The following is a 19351-nucleotide window of genomic DNA, read 5'->3' as shown; positions in this document are numbered from 1 at the left end:
GCCCAAGGACTTGGCCGTAGCCCGAGAGTCCTTGAAGCGCTCTAGCGCACTGTCTGCCTTGTTGCCGATCAGGCGAAGGCCATCAAAGGGCATGTCCATCAAAATGTTCTGGACATCCCCAGAAAAACCAGTCAATCTCAACCAGGAGTGATGCTGAAATGGTCCTACGCAGTGAGTCGGCAGTGTCCAGTCCACAGCGGATGGTAAACTTTGATGCATCTCTCCCCTCGGCAATAGCACGGGAGAGTACGGCCCGGGCCTCCTTCGGACACTGAGGCAGCACTTGCGCCGCTGTATCCCCAGAGTGGGAATAACGGCCCAACAGGCATGCAGTGTTTACCGACTGCAGCCCTAAGCTGGAGGAAGAAAACAACTTCTTCCCAAGCTGATCCAGCTTCTTGGATTCCCTGTCCGGTAGTGCGTTAGGGAATGCCCTTTGGGGCGTTGAAGCTTGGACCACCAAGTTCTCGGGGGAAGGATGTTGGGAGAGGAAAGTGGGGTCGCCCGAGGCCAGGCGGTGGCATCGGGCAACCATCCTATCCACTGGAGCCCCTGTGTTGGGCCTGGACTAAATGCCCAAAAGGATGTCTGTTAGGGCCTCATTAAACGGCAGCAGGGGCTCAGAAGAGCTTGCTGCCGGCTGAAGCACCTCTGTCAGGAGGTTAATCCTGACTGCTATAGTAGGTAGCTCGAGGTTTAGGGCAGAGTCCGCCCTACGCAACACCACTCCATAAGACGCTCCCTCCTCCATAGCATGGTAGGAGGAGACAACATTCCAAGGTCTGGCGATGTGTCCAGACCACTGGCATCCCCCTGTTTCTCTCTCCAGTCCTGGTCGTACTCCAATTGGTCAGTGAAATGATCACCAGACCCCTCCCAGTCTTCCTCACCCTCCTCTGGCTGCCAAACTGGCTGAAAATGGCCAGGGTGGAATGCAGGCACAAAAGTACCCATCTGTGCCAGATCCGGTCCCGCTCCATATCCACATCAGGGTGGAAGTCGGGGTCAGCGCCGGCTGCGTACGTGGTGGCGGTGGAGGTGTAACAAGGTCGACTGGTGCCGATCAGGATCCAGGCCTGGATTGAAGGGGGCCCTGCGGGGCCGGAGCACCGGCGTCGAAGGACTAGGGCCCCCAGCCGAAGGTGCCCCGGCAGAGTCGGGCTGCCCAAAGATGGCATGCATCGCTTGGTAGAAGTGACAAAGCTGGCCGGGGGTCGCTCCGGGTCCCGGGAAGGGATGGAAGGCCGTAGTCGAACCTGTAGGCTCTGCACGCGGAACCGCTGGGGTGGCACCCCCGCCCCCTTCGCCGCGTCAGCCGATGGGCGAGGGGAAGTCGAAGAGCAAGGATGCTTCTTCGACTTCTTCTTATGCTTCGACTTACCTGACCCAGAGTGCGAAACTTAGATGAGGAGTAATGATAGCTCTGCGATGGGTCCCTCGACCTCCCACGTGATTGGGACCTTGAACGACGCAGAGCCGACTGCCGGGCCTCAAGTAGCTTTCGGGACCGCTCCCGCAAAGACTTGGGGGCCATGGTTCGGCAGTCGGAGCACGACTTGGGGTCATGGTCACGCTCCAGGCAGTAGAGGCGCACGCAGTGCGGATCCATCACTGACATCAGTCGGGTACAGGAACCGCAGGCCTTGAAACCGGGCCTCCCTTGTGCACCAGGAGTCGATGTTAGACTCAAATTCAAAGAACTTTATTCGGTTACTATGAAAAAGATAACCATAAAAGCACAGTTCATATGTCACACAAAAAATTCCACAGTGATAACAAAAGCTATACACAAGGGCTAAAAACACATAAAAATCATATCCCAATTGATTTATGAGATTTAAAAACATTTTTAAAAAAGGCAATAACAGGGGCAATAGTGAATACATTATCCAGAAATTGCAACGCCAAGAATGCAGGGCGACATCGTCTCAGTCCCAATCTTTTTAGCACAGGGATGATCCATCTTTTCTAGGTATAGAGTAGAATGTGCCATAAAGCAATATATGTATAGACGACTGAGTGGACACGTCATCACACGGGCAGTTACAAGGTGTTCTAGACCAATCGTTTACTTCAGGGAAACTTAGATATCTGTGTAAAATGTTCAGTCTAAAACGTGTTAGCAAAAGTCTGTCATAGTCTCTAGTAATTAACAAAATATATGGTTGTGTAGTTACAGAAGTCATAGTAAGATGGTGTGCTATGACCATAGTTTTACCCATTTCAGTCATAGTTCTGGTTTCACTGAAGAATAGCATACAACTGCCTTTAAGATCCTTCCTGGACACATCACACATGGTGTAGGGGTCGTTATAGTATTCTGGGTGACCTATTTGAAGTAGAAATGTTTTAATATATTCTAGCCATCTTATGTGTTTGACCCTATCGGTCCCCAGTGCATCCTTCAGAATGTGGCGGTTAAAAATAGACTCATCAGTGGTCCAAACCCTATGTCACAGGAGGACAGGCTGTATCTTAATCACGTCCTCTAAGTATGGCATGCCCAGTTCTGTGTGACAGATAAATGTTGACGTACTGGCCAGTACTGCCAAAAGAAACCTAAGAAAAATATTTTCTGCTATCTGGAGTGAGTTGACATTAGCATGTCCCCAGATACCCGCTCTATAAGTGGCAATCGCGACACATTTTGCCCTGTAGCTGTGTAGCAATTCCCCTGGAAAGCGTCTGCCTAGTTTTCTGCTAAAATGTGTTAATGCCATCAGTGATTTGCTAAATACCAGGCCTTCTGGCTTTAATTACGCGACTTCAAGAACCTGATTGGTCGAATAAAATCCGTAGATAGGAAAAAGTATTGGTATTCTCTATTGCCTTAGTATTAATAAAAATGGTATTTTTCTTTTTATTGGACCCGTTCCCGCAGTTCATTGAGAACGTTTTTGAACAATTAATTGTGAGACCCAGATTAGTCATAAAATTTGTAAAGGAAGTTACTACCCTTTTTGAGACCAAGGGGCGTATGGGCCATCAGGACCGCATCATCTGCGTAGAGGAGTGCAGGGATAAGACGAGTTGCTACTAAAGGTAAGTCCCTGCACTCCTTGACCAGGGTGGATTCTAGGTCATTTATATATAGCGTAAATAGGAATGGGGCAAGGACACAGCCTTGCCTCACTCCTCTTGATACTCTGAAATTCTTGGTGCAATCTCCGCCCTGTCCAAAACGGACCCTCGCCCTTGCCCCCGAGTAAAGCTGCCTTACAAAGGAAATTATAGAATTGTCTACCCCCAGCCCCTCTAGAATTGCCCATAGCTTTTCATGAACAACACAGTCAAATGCTGATGTTAAGTCAACAAAGGTTAAAAACAGCCTTTCCCTTTTCGCTTTAGTGTATTTATCTAGTAGGATATTTAAGTTTAGGCCCTGATCAGGTTTGCCCAGGCCCTTGCGAAAGCCGTATTGTAGGTCACTTAACATTGACTGTTTCCCCGCCCACGTCTGTAATCTATCTAAAATCACTCGCCGTATAATCGTAACTGTGGAATCTAGTAATGAAATTGGGCCATAACATACTGGGTTCGCCCTGTCGCCCTTTTTAAAAATTGGGACGATTGTAGATTCCTGCCAAGACGATAAAAAAACCCTAGAGCAGTATGCATTAAAGAGTTGCGTTAGAAGTGGTCCCCACAGTGCCATATTAGTTTTAAATAGGTCAACCAGAATGCCATCAGACAACCAGGATGCCATCAGGCCCCGGGGCCTTACCACCCAGGTTAGCAGTTATGGCCGCATTAACCTCACTCAAAGTAAAATCCAATGTGAATTTTTGGAAGGTGAGGGAAGACTCAAAGTCGGCCTCAGTCTCCGAAATTCCCTGATCAACTGACGGTTGATTAGTATAAAGCTTTTAGTAGTGTGATACCCACTCTTATTCTGATATGGCGATCTCTATAGTGGCTTTATCTTTCTCAGCCAGAAATGGCGCATTAACCGCCTTCCAAAATGCAGCAGAGTCTCGATTAATCAAAGACTCATGAAGGGCGTTCCAGGCTTCCTCTTTCAACTTTTTCTTCCTTGCATTTAATGTCCTCTTGTAATTTCTTCTAGCTTCCCTAATAAGGTCCTGATCCTTCTCTCTGGCCTTTAATGCAAATTAAGTTTAGTATAGGCCTTTCTGCATTGAGAGTCAAACCACCCTTCGCTATGGTTATCGTTCCTTTTTACATTTACCCACAGCATTTATTTAATTTGATTTGAAATAGCTAAGAAGCTCTCTATGATTTCTAAGTGAGATGAATTTTCATCGAGGCAGGCAAGAAACATATTTTTACACCTCGTCATTAATTTGGTGACAAATTCCTCTGGATCTAGTTTGGTCCATTTCAGTGCGTACCCATTTTGCCTACTCAAAGTGATATTCTTCAGGAACTGAGCAGAGTTACCTTTTGTATTAAAGTCCTGTTTGTACACCATGACGTCAATGCTTAGTGGTAAATGATCGCTTAGGGCGATATCATGGGTAGTAAAATCCTTGACACGAGGGGAATATCTGTTCGAAATAAAAAAAAAAAATCTATAATAGAAGTGGTACCTCGTCCATGAAAGGTTGGGCTAAAAGGGACCACGGGTGAACATAAGTTGTTAGCAAAACCCATATCACATGAAAACATAATGTCATTCAAGAGATCTCCATACAATGTGTGCGAAAAATTAGGAAGACTGGTACCTTTTTCATAAGTTATTCCACAGACCCCCTTGTCACCATTTTGACATTGAGAGCAATTGAAATCCCCGCCCCATATAACAAAAACATCTTTAGTTGAATGAGACTGCAAATTATTCACATCTCTATTTAGATTTCCTCAGTGTTCCCTCCAGCATTTCTGGAGAGGAGTTGTTGTAAAGATTCAATATTATCACACAGAATACCTGGTCTATGTGTATACTAATAATTCAACTTTCCTCATTTTTAAGTGGTTAGAAATATAGGTGCAAAGACCCCCTTTTGCTCTGCTATGGATCGATCTTACTGCTGGGGTGTGGAATGTTTTTTGCCCACTCATATGAATTGGCTCCTCTACCCATGTTTCTTGCACACTAAATATCTCAGAATTACTCACATAGTCAATTCACACTTTGTTGGTCACTTTAGATTTTAAACCAGCCACATTCCAAAACATAATCTGCCATTTAACTTTCCTGCCTTTACAACTAGTCCCTCCCCCGCCTCCTTCTGCCAGCGAAGGTATGAGTCCAGTTTGGGACATGGAGGTTTGAATCAAGGCAACCTCCATGTCTAAGGTTGTAGTGTTAAGTGCCTCTGTGGTTTCCGCTATTACTTGGGCTAGCGGATTGACTGTTGTGTTACTAGGTCTAGTTGTTGGTGATCCCATATTAGAAGAAACATCTATACCACTGAATGTTACAGCTTGAGAAGGGTCTTCTGATCTCAGTCAATCAACTGCTTCGAGATTGTTAAGTATATCGAAGCGGTTTTGAGTGGAAGTATTAAACTGTCTCCTGTAAAACGGGATATGGAGTTCCCAGATTGTCCTGGCATTACTGCTATATATAGGTTGAAAGAAGTAGCCTAAAGGAACGGCGCTGACGCCTAGACCAAACGTGGGGTTATTTCCAACTCTACTCAGTATCGATTTTACTAGGTAAGGGTTTTTAAATGACAGCACTACGCAGTCCCCTGGGAGTTTTTTAGCCCTCTGCCTAACCATCCCACTCTCCTTACCATCATCAAATAATTTCTCGGTTAAGCCCGTCCTAGTGCCAAGCCAATGTAAGGACTTTTTCCTTAGAATCTCCCAAGGTTCCACCGTCCCGTCTACTAGTGTGGGAACATTGACTAACACCACTACATAAGGTGTGGCAGCTGGCGGTAAATCCAGATTTGTGGTGTGTCGTTCCCTCAGATTTTCATGCGCACGATTAGAATTTGTTGATGGTGGGATACGTGTGGGCATGGTCACAGCTGGTGGTATAGTAGGTGGATGAACCTCAATGTTAACAGGAGAAGTTTGTTGAGTTGTGTTAGATGGCAAATGTCTTAATACGTTATGGGTAACTGGGGCAGAGCTAATGTTATTTGGCCTTGTGCTATTGATTTGATGGTCATAATTACTCGTTTGGGCAGGCATACGTGTACCCTCAAGCACTAGGGGCTGAAGTTTGTCCAAACATTTAGCTAAAGTTATCCCCATTGTGCCTATTCTAGATGTCAAACTACTTAGGCTTCCTCTAATTAACGTTTGATCTTTGATAGATATCAATATTCGGTCAATTTTAATTCACTTTTTGCACTGCAATTAGCATTCCCATATGAATCTATTACTCACATCTGTAGGTCTATAAATAGCGTGCAGTATCGCTATAATTAGTATAGCTATATATATAAAAAAAACATCCGCGAGCTCCCCTTTCTCTTTGAAAGGGTTGCAGCCCTTAGTGCCACTAGTGTGACACTAGGAGGAGACCCAGATGATGAAGCATGTCACCATTGCTGATTGATGGGAATCCGTCCTAGCATAGGATATTTCCTTCTATAGTCTGCAAGAGGTGTATAGGTTAATGTATGGTCCTGAGGTCTTTTGCGATTCCAATTGCCTTAATTGACCTGTGGATATTGTATTTGTGTATTTAGCTACGGTTCTATCAACAGATATGAGCTGAGAAAAAGAGCAGTTTGTCAGCAGCAACCATTTTGTTTCACAATTTTTTTCCATTTCTTTCAATTATGTTTCCAGGCTACCAAACTAAAGCTGAGTAGGTGTGACCACTGGAAAAATAAGAATAGGATGTAAAGCAGCATAAGTAAGACAAAAGATAGCTCTGGCCTTACAAGATAACTTTTCAAAGACTGAACTTCACTGTTGCTTTTCTCAGCTTCATAAATATCATTTTTTAAATATTTTTTTAAGATTAAAAACTTTAGTCCTCCTCTGTTTCTGGTACTTTATCTTGGCCCAACAATTAACAATGTTTTTCAAAGCTTAAGAGTATCATCGAATTAGTGTGATGGAACCTTGGAAGTTCGATCTGTGGTAACCTCTGAGATGACAAGACTGCATAGGTGGTGAAAGGTGGTAAAAGTCAAATAATGCAATAAGGGGTTGCATTTGTCCATTGGAATGGTGAATTTATACCTTTAAAGGTAAACTGGAATTTTTATTGAGTTATTTCTTGTTAGAGTGGGCCTGGTAACCTGAAAAAAGACACTGAATGGTCTGACTATATGACTATAAACCATTTAGGTTTTGATCTTTTAGGTGTACGGACTCCACAATCAATTAAGAAAAGCTTACATCAGAGAGCTCTCTTAAAAATAGGTTTGCCTCAACGACGTCCCATATTTCTAGCCACAGGTTAATATGTCCGAGAAGTAGCAAATGAGGAAAATTAGAAACCAGGTTCCCTATTTTGACAAATAGGAAATGTATAGAATGAAGGATTTCTTTCCTTAGGAAGATAGTAGCAAATAATCTAGGTGGGTGTAAATTTAGTGTTCGGATCAGAGCAGACAGGAGTACCATAATGCATTAGATACGGCTTCAAGAGATCGCCACAATTTGAACACCTTTTCCATGAGGTCTGTCATGACAGAGTATGTGACACCCTACGGGGACTAAATTAGCAGGTATGCATTCTGAGTCTGGTGAACCCAAGCCTCCGCTAGTCAAAAAAGATTGAATTGTGTGGTGGTTAATAGGCCAATTAACTTGTGATAAGAGGCAGACCTAATGTTAAAAGTCACCCTTGAAGCTCAATGTAATTGCTGCTGCCCTGTGCTGTACGAGCAATGCTGACATCATTTAGTGATGTCTGCATGCCTGAATGTGAACCACAGGCTAAGAGATCTGCCTTTGCTTCTCGAGCTGAGTGGAACTGTGGTTCCTCTTGCGGAGGCAGAATCAGCGAGGAACAGTAGTGTTGAGTGTCCTAAAAAAACAAGTTACTTACCTTTGGTAACGCTTTATCTGGCAGAGACTATCTAGCTGCAGATTTCTTACCTTAGAATTATACCCAGGCGTCAGACTGTATTTGTACATTTGTTCGTGAGTAGTACCCCGTGCACCGGTAGGTGGCATAGTTCAGCTCCGTGAGCCGTCGTCAGCATCGTCATCACCAGAAATTGCATGCACACTGCTTATACAAGCGTCACCCAAGTCCACTTACATCAGTTTCTTTTTGCGACTTTCCACACCAGAAGCCGGGAGCCATGAAGAACACTGACCACTGGTGTGTGGCACTAAAAAGGGGTGCTGCCCTTAACTCTAAAATCAGTTCGCAGAGTGAGTAGGATGGGTGGGTTGGTAAGGAATCTGCAGCTACATAGAGTCTCTACCAGATAAGGTAATATCGAAGTTAAGTAACTTGTTTATCTGATAGAGACTTCTACCCGCAGATCCCTCACTATAGAACAGATACCCAATTAATATCTTCCCGGAGGTGGCTCTGCGAACATGATTCAAACCAGAAAGTCCTGCAGGACCGATCGGGCAAAGTGATCATCCTGACAGACACAACCACACAGGTACTAGTGTTTGGAGAAAGTGTGCAGCGAGGCCAATGCTGCTGCCTGGCAATTGTAAAGGAACGGAACTTCGCGTGCTAACGCAGTGGCAGCAGAGTTTGATCTGGTGGAATAAGCACGCAAGCCCTCCAGGGGTTGCTACTTGGCCAATGGGAAGCAGGTCTTAATGCACAGTATGATCCATCAGGAGGTGATTTGTTTCTGCACAGCCTTCCTTTCACGGCCCTGACATATCCCACAAAAAGTTCACCAACCCTCCAGAACAGTTTAGTGTGGGCAAGGTAGAACGGCAACGCTCTTTCTGGGTCCAGCCAGTGGAGCCTCTCCTCTTCTTTAGAGGAATGAGGGAGAGCATAAAAGGTAGGCAAACTGATGGACTGGCTACGTGGAATGGAGTGACTACCTTCGGCAAGAAGGAAGCTTTTCTGGGAAGAAAGACACATGTGGAGGCTGAGATGACAGCACCTGCAGTTATCTGACCCTCTGGGCAGATGTAAGTCCCACCAAAATGGCCGTCTCGATGGTGAGAAGCATAAGAGGGCAGGTATGAAGCAGCCTAAAGGGAGAGCACATCAGAAAAGTAAGAACCAAATTAAGGTCCCATTGAGGCATTACGAATAGAGTTGGTGGAAACAACTGCTGGAGACCTTTAAGGAACCTATTCACAATAAGGGACCTGTGGCAATGGCCGGCGTATACCCTCTTGGTGAAGGGACACCGACCTGCCAAGAAAACATCACAGACTTCGGGTGGAAGGTTGAAAGTTGTCAACTGTTGCCTCTCAATCACCATGCATGAAGACGGAGGGTTGACAAGTTTGGGTGCAGAACCCGCCCCTGCTGCTGGTACAGAATCCTCCCAAATGGGCAGCCTGATTGGAGGACCGATGGCCATGCTAAACAGCTGACCGAATCTCCAAACCCAGTCCAAAACCACAAGGATGACTTTAGCCTGGTTGTTCCTGATCTTCTTGAGAACTCTGGGCAAGACTGGTATGGGCAGAAATGCATTCAACAGGCCGGAGATGCACTCTAGATGGAAAGGGTATCCAAGCAAGAGCCACATTAGAACCTGCAATGCACAGAAGTGCTGGCATTGCGTGTTCTCTGCAGTGGCAAACAGATCTCACCAAGTTTCTCCTCACTGCTGAAAGAGACCTTGCACTCCCTCCTGATAGAGGTGCCATTTGTGATCCACTAGGTGCCTTCAGCTGAGTCTGTCTGCTCTGGCATTCAGAGATCCCATCAAGTGTTGAACCACCATGGAAATGCCCTGGCATTCCAGCCAGGTCCAGAGATGCAGGGCCTCTTGATGGAGGGTCTACGACCTCACCCTGCCCTGTTTGTTGCAGTACCACATGGAGGTGGTGTTGACAGTGGACACATTCACTAGCCTTCCCTTGATGGAGGGTAGAAAGGCTTTCAATGCAAGTCGGATCGCTCGGAGCTCCAACGGTCAGGAATCGAGATAGCGGAAGACTGCACACCTGATCTCTGAAGAAGAGCTGCATCCACCGCTGTTACCTTGGTGAACACCCGAGAGGTGCTGGTAAGGCCAAAAAGGAGTACAGTGAACTGAAAGTACTCGTGGCCTATCGTGAACCACAGATAACATCTGTGGGCAGGCAGGATGGGAATGTGGAAGTAGGCTTTCTGCAAGTCCAACGCTATCATCCAGTATCTCGGGTTCAGACTTGAGTGAGCGTGACCATTTTGAACTCCTCCTTCCTCAGGAAGAAATTGAGAGGGCGCAGGCCTAGGATAGGACGAAGTAGTCTGTCCTTCTTGGGCATCAGAAAGCAACAGGAATAGCAACCATGACCTACTTCTGAGGCCAGCACCCTCTCTATGGCTCCCTCGACTAAGAGAGCTATGACTTCCTGGAAGAGTAAGGGAAGATGAGGTCCTCCGTCAGCCTGCCTTAAGTAGGTGACATGGGTTGAGGGGTAGGCACGAAGGGGAGGCAGTAGACCCATCAAACAATCTGGAGAACCCAGTGGTCGGATGTTTTCGACCACCAGTGGTGCATGTGATGGCATACCCTGCCTTTCACTGGGTGCTCATGATGCTCATAAAGCAAACTAAATAGGCTTGGAAGCTACCAGGGGACGGATGGACTCGTCTGACCTCTAGCTACCTGACCCACAAGGTCGGGTGCCATGTCCTTGGCCATGCAGGGACTGGGAAGTTTGCATGCCGTGGTGGCCGAGCAGGTAGAGACGTGGCTTGAAGCCCCTTCCATAGCCATGTTAGGAGCAAAAGGTGGGCTGGAGTTGGCGAGCGGCCATGGAAAGGTCCAAGGATCTGGTCATAACTGCTTTCCTTGAAGCGCTCTAGCGCAGTCTGCCTTGTCTCCGAAGAGATGGGAGCCATCAAAGGGCATGTACATGAGCGTGGCTTGGACATCCCCTGAAAAGACAGTGTTTCTCATCTCAACCAAGCGTGGTGCCTATTGGCCATCGACGATGAAACTGCTCTGCCCAGTGAGTCAGTCATAACCAGTCCACAGCAAATGGTGAACTTAGCAGTACTCCTCCGAGACCATAGGCAGCACCTGTGCAGCCGAGTATCAGAGTGAATGAGACTATCAGCCCAAAAGGCATGCGGTGTTCACCGATCGCAGTACTAGGCCACCGGAAGAAAACAACTTCTTGCCTAAGGTATCCAGCCTCTTGGATTCCCTGTCCGGTGGAGTGGTAGGGAATGTGCCAGGTTTGGATGTGGAGGCTTGTACCACAAAGCTCTCTGGGGTAAGGTGTTGAAGTTGGGATCCCCTTGGGCGGGGCAATGGTTGCGGCTTTTGTTCTATTCACAAGATCCCTGTGCAGTGCTTAGACCAGGCCCAGAGTATGACGACCGTGAGGGTTTTGGTTCGGATGGGGTGTCAGCCAGAGACGGTAGAGTACGGTTCAGGACCTCTGCCACCCTTCTCATTATTGCAAATGAGGCTCCCTCTGTAGCCGTAGAAGGAGAGACTAAGCCAGTATCTAGAGAGGTGTCTAGTCTGCTGGAATCCGCAAAATCCTTAAACCAGTTGCCCTCACTGGGGCCTATGGCCTGGGATTCAAAAGGGTCCAGTGGCCCCTTACAATCTTCCCTAAGTCCTAGCTCATAGGCATTGGGTGCAGACTCCGGCCTGGAGGGAATAACTCCAGTCGGCACCAGAATTAGCATCAGGCGATGCCCATCTGCCTCTGTGTCGGACTCTGGGATAAGAATGGGGAAGTGCCGGGGATGGTACTGGGGAAGGTCGAGATGGCTTGACCCACATCAGTCAGGATCCTCCATGGAACCATGGGGCCTGACTGGTGCCAGGGGCAAGCCTACCGGTGGCAAACTAGTAGTGGCCCCTCCCAACCTCGCTGGGCCAAAAGCTGCCAAAATGTGTTGATCAGGTGTAGCTCCAGCTCCAGGAAACTCAGGAAGGCGCGGAGACGGCCCAGGTGCAGGCTTAACCATGGAGGCAGATCCTAAATGCCTATGTTCCCCCTTCTTGTCAGATGACTTCCGAAGGATGGGGCGCAGCAGTAGGTCTCTTGAACTTCTTGCTTTTCTTGTAGGTCTTACCCGAATGACCGGATGACTTTGACTGCGATGAAGATCGATGGCTCTGCGACTGTTCCCAGGACGTTCCTCTCAACTGGGATTAAGGGCGTCGCATTTCGAGTGGCAATGAGATTGATGGTCCGCTCCCTCAAAGCCTTGGGGTGCATGGCGTACCAATTGACGCAGGTCTTGCCGTTGTGGTCGTGCTGGAGACACCAGAGGCAGACTAGGTGTGGATCTGTCACTGACATTTGCCAATGACAGGTTCCACTGGGCTTAAAACCAGCCTTCCTCGCAGACATCCTGCCACACCAGGAGACACTGTCTCAAAAAGTCTTCGAAAAATGGTTGAATAAGGTCAGTTAAAAAGTAACGGGGGTAACTCTTCTCCAGACCTGTGTTGCCCGGTGTAGAAAGAAAACAACTGACATCATCGCGTTGGGGTGGCACCTATAAAGGCACCATGCACATCAGTTCTGGTGCAGATGACGCCATGCAGAGTCGAATGACGCCACCTACTGGCACACAGGGGTACTACTCACGAAAAAATGTCCAGATCCAGTCTGATGGCTGGGGATCATTCTAAGCTAAGGAATCTGCAGCTAGAAGTCTCTATCATATAGAGCTCTGATCCCTAGGGTGTTAAGAATAGGGATAGCAGAACTGTAGTATTGCGTCTAACTTGCGACTGATAGTCTAAAGGTCAGAGCACCCATGATGCCAGATAGCGACGCCTCCACATCTGAGTGTGCACTGCTGCCTAAGGGAACTGCACTCTGCTTCCGAGGCTGATAGAAATTATGTTGCAAGATCAAAAGTTGCAGAATCAGGAAGGTACATTAGTTGCAAGTGTCTTAGATGAACAAGTTACTTACCTTCGGTAAAGCTTTTTCTGTTGGATACAGTATCTGCCTGTGGATTCCTCACCTTGTGAATATCCCCTGCGCCAGCAACATTCGGAAACTTTTGTAGCAGTCCACGCCGATGAGGTCGAATACGACGTCACAGAGACACGGCTCCGCTCGCGACTCCGCTGACATCACCGGCTCCATAAGAAGACCTCGTCGGCGTGATGACGTCAGTTCCGCCCTTTTTTCCGTGCCTTCGAGGCACACGGATGACTGACAGCAATACATACACAGTATACACAGTACATAATATACAATTGCAACACACACAGTGTGGAGAATAAATAGAAAGGCAAAAGAAATAACATACTGCCTTTGATAATAACAAATACATTTTGAAACACCATCATATACTTAAGGTATACAAGGGTGGACAACGGGGAGGCGGGTGGGTCAGTGAGGAATCCACAGGCAGATACTGTATCCACCAGAAAAAGCGTTACCGAAGGTAAGTAACTTGTTCTTCTGATGGATACATCTGCCAGTGGATTCCTCACCTTGGGAATAGATTCCCACAGCAGTCCCACTCCCGGAGGAGGGTTTTCACCCTTCTATACCAGAAAGTCCTGAAGGACGGAACGAGCAAAGTGTCCGTCCCTCCTCACCTCAGTGTCTAAGCAATAATGTTTTGCGAAAGTGTGGAGGGAGGCCCAAATTGCCGCCCTACAAATGTCCTCCACAGGAACACCCCTAGACAAAGCAGAAGTGGAAGACTTGGCTCTAGTGGAATGGGCCCTTAAACCCTCTGGAGGTTCCTTACCAGCCAAAGAGTAGCATATCTTGATGCACAAGACAATCCATCTGGAAAGGGTGCGCTTGTGCACCGCTCTGCCTTTCCTGCAGCCAACAAAGCCCACGAAGAGCTGGTCATCAACCCTAAAGTCTTTTGTCCTGTCCAGGTAGAAGCTCACCGCCCTCTTAGGGTCCAAGCGGTGAAGTCTCTCCTCCTCCTTGGAAGGGTGAGGGGGAGGATAGAAGGTAGGAAGGGTAATGGTCCTGAGTAACATTCTTTCAGCATGAATGGTCAAAAACGGGGGTTTTGAACTTAGAGCTTGAAGCTCACTTACCATCCTTGCCGAGGGGATTGCAATGAGAAAAACCGTCTCAAAAGACAACAGTCTCAAAGGACACTTGTGTATGGGCTCGAAGGGAGAACCCATAAGATAAGTCAAGACAAGGTTTAAGTCCCATTGAGGCACAATAAAGGGAGTAGGAGGAAACCTGTTTGTAAGGCCCTTCAGAAATCGTAGAACAATAGGTGATTTGAATAATGACGGCTGATCTGGCAAGCAAAGGAAAGCCGACAAAGCCGATAAATATCCCTTAACAGTAGCCACAGCAAATCCTTGCTGAGCAAGAGAAAGGGCAAACTGCAGAATGTCAGACAAACAAGCCCTCAAAGGATCAACTGACTTCTCTCCACACCAGATTACAAATTTAGACCACCTATAGGAATAGATCGATTTGGTGGAATGACGTCTGGCAGACAAAATTACATCTACCACATCAGGCGGGAGAGAAAAAGAATTCAGGTTGCCCCGTTCAATCTCCAGGCATGAAGGTGTAAGCTCTGGAGGTGGGGGTGTAGAACCTGCCCCTCCCATTGCGAGAGGTCTGCCCTCAGAGGGAGACGGAGCGGAGGGCACGAGGAGAGGTGGAGAAGATCTGTATACCACACCCTTCTTGGCCAATCCGGGGCGATCAATATGACTTGGGCCCGGTCTTGGTGAATCTTCCTCAGAACCCGAGGAATCAAGGGTATGGGAGGAAATGCGTAAAGGAGTCATGAGCCCCAACTCAACTGAAACGCGTCCCCCAACGCTCCCTGCATCGGATACTGGAGAATGACGGGCAGTGAGCGTTCTCGTGAGTGGCAGACAGGTCCACCCGAGGAGTCCCCCACGTCCGTAAGACGTAACGAACCGTCGACTGACGTCATCACGCCAACGAGGTCTTCTTATGAAGCCGGTGACGTCAGCGGAGCCGCGAGCGGAGCCGTGTCTCTGTGACGTCGTCTTCGACCTCATCGGCGTGCACTGCTACAAAAGTTTCTGAATGTTGCTGGCGCAGGGGATATTCACAAGGTGAGGAATCCACTGGCAGATGTATCCATCAGAAAGAGCTTCTCTCAGTGAATGTTCAACAAGTTATGACAGCGGTATTCTAGCCTTCCATAAGCTATTCCTAATCAATATTAATAAGATCCCCTGCCTGACAGCCTGGGAGGTAGCCAATGACTGATGGTGGTAAGACCTCATCGAAAAGATGCCACATTCATAAAATGGCAACAGCTTGCCATGGCTATACACTACGGAGCAAGACTGGACAGAAGGCTCCTTCGTCACTGCTGTGGAGAAGTCTCCAGGCCTAACAACTGTAAAGGAAGTAAAATATCCTAACTTCCAGAATTCCTAATTGATGGGGAGGGACTGTGTCCATGAAAGAGAAACAGGCATTACCAACATTTGATAAAACAACCTCATGTGTACAGACTGGGAAGGGCATCCCTTGAAGCTCATGGCTTTGCCTTCCTAAAGAAATTGCTGTTGTACCAGCTGGAATGAAGGATTCATGCACACTGACTACAAAGAAGTTCTTACGAGGATCTTTAGAATTCTGCTCTAAAGATAGCAATAAGATTTAAAGCCACAATGGGGAGGCCAAAGCCCATCTATTGGGGAGGAGAGCAAACATTTTCACTGTGGTCAAAAACAAAGACTCTTGTCACGCCCACTCATCCCCACTTCCGTGAGTAGTAGAAGAGATAGTATCTATATATTAGGAAGTAATCTTGTCCATCAAACGAGGCAAAGTGTTGTGGCCCTCTCTTGAGAAGGACATATGCATATTTACGTTGGAGGGTCAGTGTTCATTTTTGAGTAAAGAAGACTTCTATCCTTAAAATGTATCCCAATACATAGTCACACACAAAAAATCCCCAAATCTTGTATACTTGGAAGGAAATTGGATAACAAAAAATAAGACAAATGCAAGATCAAGCACAAGAGAGACATTTTCACATTCATCCTTTGTGAAGGAGGGACTAGTGTCTCTCAGATGGGGAAGAGCCACATGGCCACTCAAGAGACAGCCCAGATTCTCTGTGAAACAGGGCATATGCCCATTCCATAAAAGATGAAGCCTGATAAATTTGCACCCAATTACTTAAGAAGGAGGCCTTTCAAATTTATTGGGTGGAGGGCACAATGTCCACATTAATTCTCCCCATTTTGAATGGAATGCCCATTACCCATTCTCTGGCAAGATGTTTGTAATCTATGGAAGGAACCCCATAATGGCTGCTGGATTCCTCAGTCACTTGAAATGATAAAATCTATGCAGATCCACTTAACAAAAGGCACCTTATACAAATTGGTAAAAATATATAAGTTGAACTCCACACCACCTTTGAAAAGAAAATGACATGCCCATATCCAGTGAGGAAGGGAGTAACGAATTAACCTGTTCAGTGGAAAACACAATTCCAGCCTGTTAAAGGAATATGACCAGTTACTATTTTCTGGAGATTAAACACTTCATTTATGCCTGGAAACTGCCCAAGTCAATCCACTATGGAAAAAAGCCTTAGATCAGACACTATGGTGGTGGCTCTTGTTGAACACAGCTAACAGAGAAAGAAAGGGTTCTACAATTACTTGATGCATCTAAGGGGCATAAAAATCTGAATCCCTCCATTCCAGCACCTTTAAACTGATATAATTGTTTAATTAAAGAATATGATACAAGCAAACTTGTGCTACAGAAGCTCAGCATCCAAACACCCCGGCATCCAAGACTTGCTCACCCACCTTCAAAGCTTACTGTGTATTTTTGATATTGTGGATTGTTTGGTTTGCACTTACATACATGCCCACGGGCCCCTGTGATCCTTCTGGTCCAGCTTTGCCAGAAAACCCCTGAAAGACAATAAAGAAGTTAAAACACATTTTTCTTCATAATTCATCTTTATGATAATGCGTAAGCAAGGCTGATTATTTTAGAATTAAGGTTGAGCTATGAGTCAATTAATGGTAAATAATTATGTAACATTATATTAGTAACAATCTGTGGAGGCAAAGTGAGGTGCCCATACTGAGCACACGGAAGAGAGAAGTTTGAAGTTATGGGTTAGAAAATCGAAAGGTCTTGATGGAGTGACGATGTACCAGTAGTGGAACTGAAGAATTATTGGGCACTGTTAATAAATCATTTAGGGAAATTTTGTGCTCTGCCTCAGGTTAAAAAAGTTGGCCACTGGAGGCTAGTTGTGGCCACTTTGAGTAAGATCAATAAAGGGGTTTTGGTCTGTGCTAGAATGTCTTTAGAAGATCAAGTGCAGTGAAATGAAAAAAACCAAAATTAATTTGCAAAGGGTAGGATTCAGACAACAGTGAGGATACCAGATAACATACCAAAACAAAATATAGTGAGGTGAACAATGCACAGTCTAGTGATATCTGTGAATTCACTTCATCTGAGTATAACATGTTAAATTCATAAGCTGATCTTTAGAACTACTACAACTAAGTTAGAGCCTCAGAAATAGATGATAATTCGCTGTGGATAGAAAAAGCTAAGAGCCTAATCCGGAGTCTGGCAAAGTGGTATCTCAGTAAGAGTTACCAACCACTCAACCTGATTCTGAGTCTCTTGTTTTCACTGCCAATAGTAGGTTGACCTCAGGGCTGGAGAGGACCCTCTACAAAATATTTCTGGTTGATATATAATTATGTTGCTGATGCCTTATCTTATGACTAACTTTCCAAGTACCAGCCTGGTCTGGGATATGTTTGCCTAGAAATGGCTTTCAGTGCCACCATGTGGTGCCACAAGGTTTTAGCTCACCAGACATAATGACATCACATGTGCTGGCATCTTCCTGGTACTTTTTCTTAGCCTCATCGATGTTTGTAGGAAGAAACTGAGAGAACATCAGTGACATCAACAATACCAGCACATAACATAGTTCCATATAACAGGATCTTATTAATCATGGCACTAACTCACAGGGGAGAAGGGGAGTTGGGGAGGAATCTGCTGGAAGAGTATGTATCCACCAGAAATATCATTACCAAAGTTAAGTAACTTTTTATTCTGATGGATACATTAACCCACCGATTCCTCACATTATGAGGGTCCCATAGAAATATCCCTTTAGAGGTGGAATGGTATGGTGCCGATTAACCATGTGAGTCATGAAGCATCGCCCTGGGAAAGTACCAGTCACTGCATACTTGAGCTGTGAGCCAGTAATGTTTGAAGAAAATATGACTATGAGATTGGATGGTAGATGTCAGCTACTGGAATAGCTCTGGAAATAGACTTAAACACAGCCATAGGCATAGCTGAGTGGGCAGCACAGCCCACCAGAAGGCCTTTCGTAGTCAAGGTGTAATAGATCTTGATACAGAAGACGACCCAAGAAATTGTATATTTGGCGACTGACTTGTCCTTTATTCTTCATGCAAAGCCTGCACAGAGCTGACCATCCACCCTGTCCATTCAATTGTGATTGATGTAATAGGGCACAGCAAGTCAGGGATGCAATCTGTGTCATTCACAAAAGCAACATGGGTATTTGAACTATATAATTAAAGCAATCCTTTATTTCTTGTGGTAATTCATTTTATGCTTATTGAAGGGCGCAATGTATTTCATGAATGCCCTTTATAAGGGGACTAGTTAAATAAAACAGGACAACATAACCAAGGTGCCAAACAGCGTCCAGAAGACGTCTGGTACAGGCACGGAGAACACCTCAACCAGATGCAGTGAAACTCACGCAGAATGTAGTACAGAAATGTGTGTGTGGCAGGAGACATATTCTATGATTAGAATGAGCCCAATATTATGATTTAAAAAGAAGCCTTTTGAGGTCAGGACCTTAATACCAAGATCTCTAATTTCTTCCTGTTCATTATGGTTTTTTCCTTCATTAGTAATCTGTGTGTTCTAGGCATTCTGTGTAGCTGAGCTGTATTTCAAAGTTGTTATACAGCCAGATAGGGATTTGAAGGCCAGCAATGTACATCTGGAAATGAACCTCATGATGCCCAAGGATGTGCATCAATAGAAGCACATAAATGTAGAACAATAATGGTGAGAGGGAAAACCCATGTGGGAACTGAACTGTGACCGTTCCAAAGAATGAGGAACTGCCACCTTTGGGCCATTTTCCCAGCACCACAATTTGCCCAAACAGTTGGAATAAACACAGATTAACAATTTCTGTAGACTTGTGAGTAATTCAAACTATTTTGATTTACATCTGAGTTGGGTCTTGGCAATAGTGGAGGCTTAAGGAGTTTCGGTGTTAGTGCTGAGTCACATCAGTTGGACTAACAACTGTGACTGTGATTCTACTAATTTTGTTAGGCGTCTTCAGAAGCGCCGAAGG

General features: G+C 46.0%; 1 protein-coding gene across 4 annotated transcripts in view; it reads right to left on the bottom strand.

Moving 5' to 3' along the window:
* Positions 1 to 19351, bottom strand: part of LOC146868589 (uncharacterized) — a 1503661-nt gene that overhangs the window by 604640 nt on the left and 879670 nt on the right. For all 4 annotated transcript variants that reach the window (XM_085611695.1, XM_085611716.1, XM_085611705.1 and 1 more), the window contains one exon: positions 16818 to 16871. In XM_085611695.1, the coding sequence (XP_085467821.1) occupies positions 16818 to 16871 (54 nt within the window). The remainder of the gene's footprint in view (positions 1 to 16817; positions 16872 to 19351) is intronic.

Source organism: Triturus cristatus, chromosome 1_2 (assembly GCF_964204655.1).
Source record: "Triturus cristatus chromosome 1_2, aTriCri1.1, whole genome shotgun sequence".
NCBI classification, from domain to species: domain Eukaryota; kingdom Metazoa; phylum Chordata; class Amphibia; order Caudata; family Salamandridae; genus Triturus; species Triturus cristatus.
The sequence above is the reverse complement of the archived record's forward strand: the minus strand, read 5'-3'. Positions and strand labels throughout refer to the sequence as shown.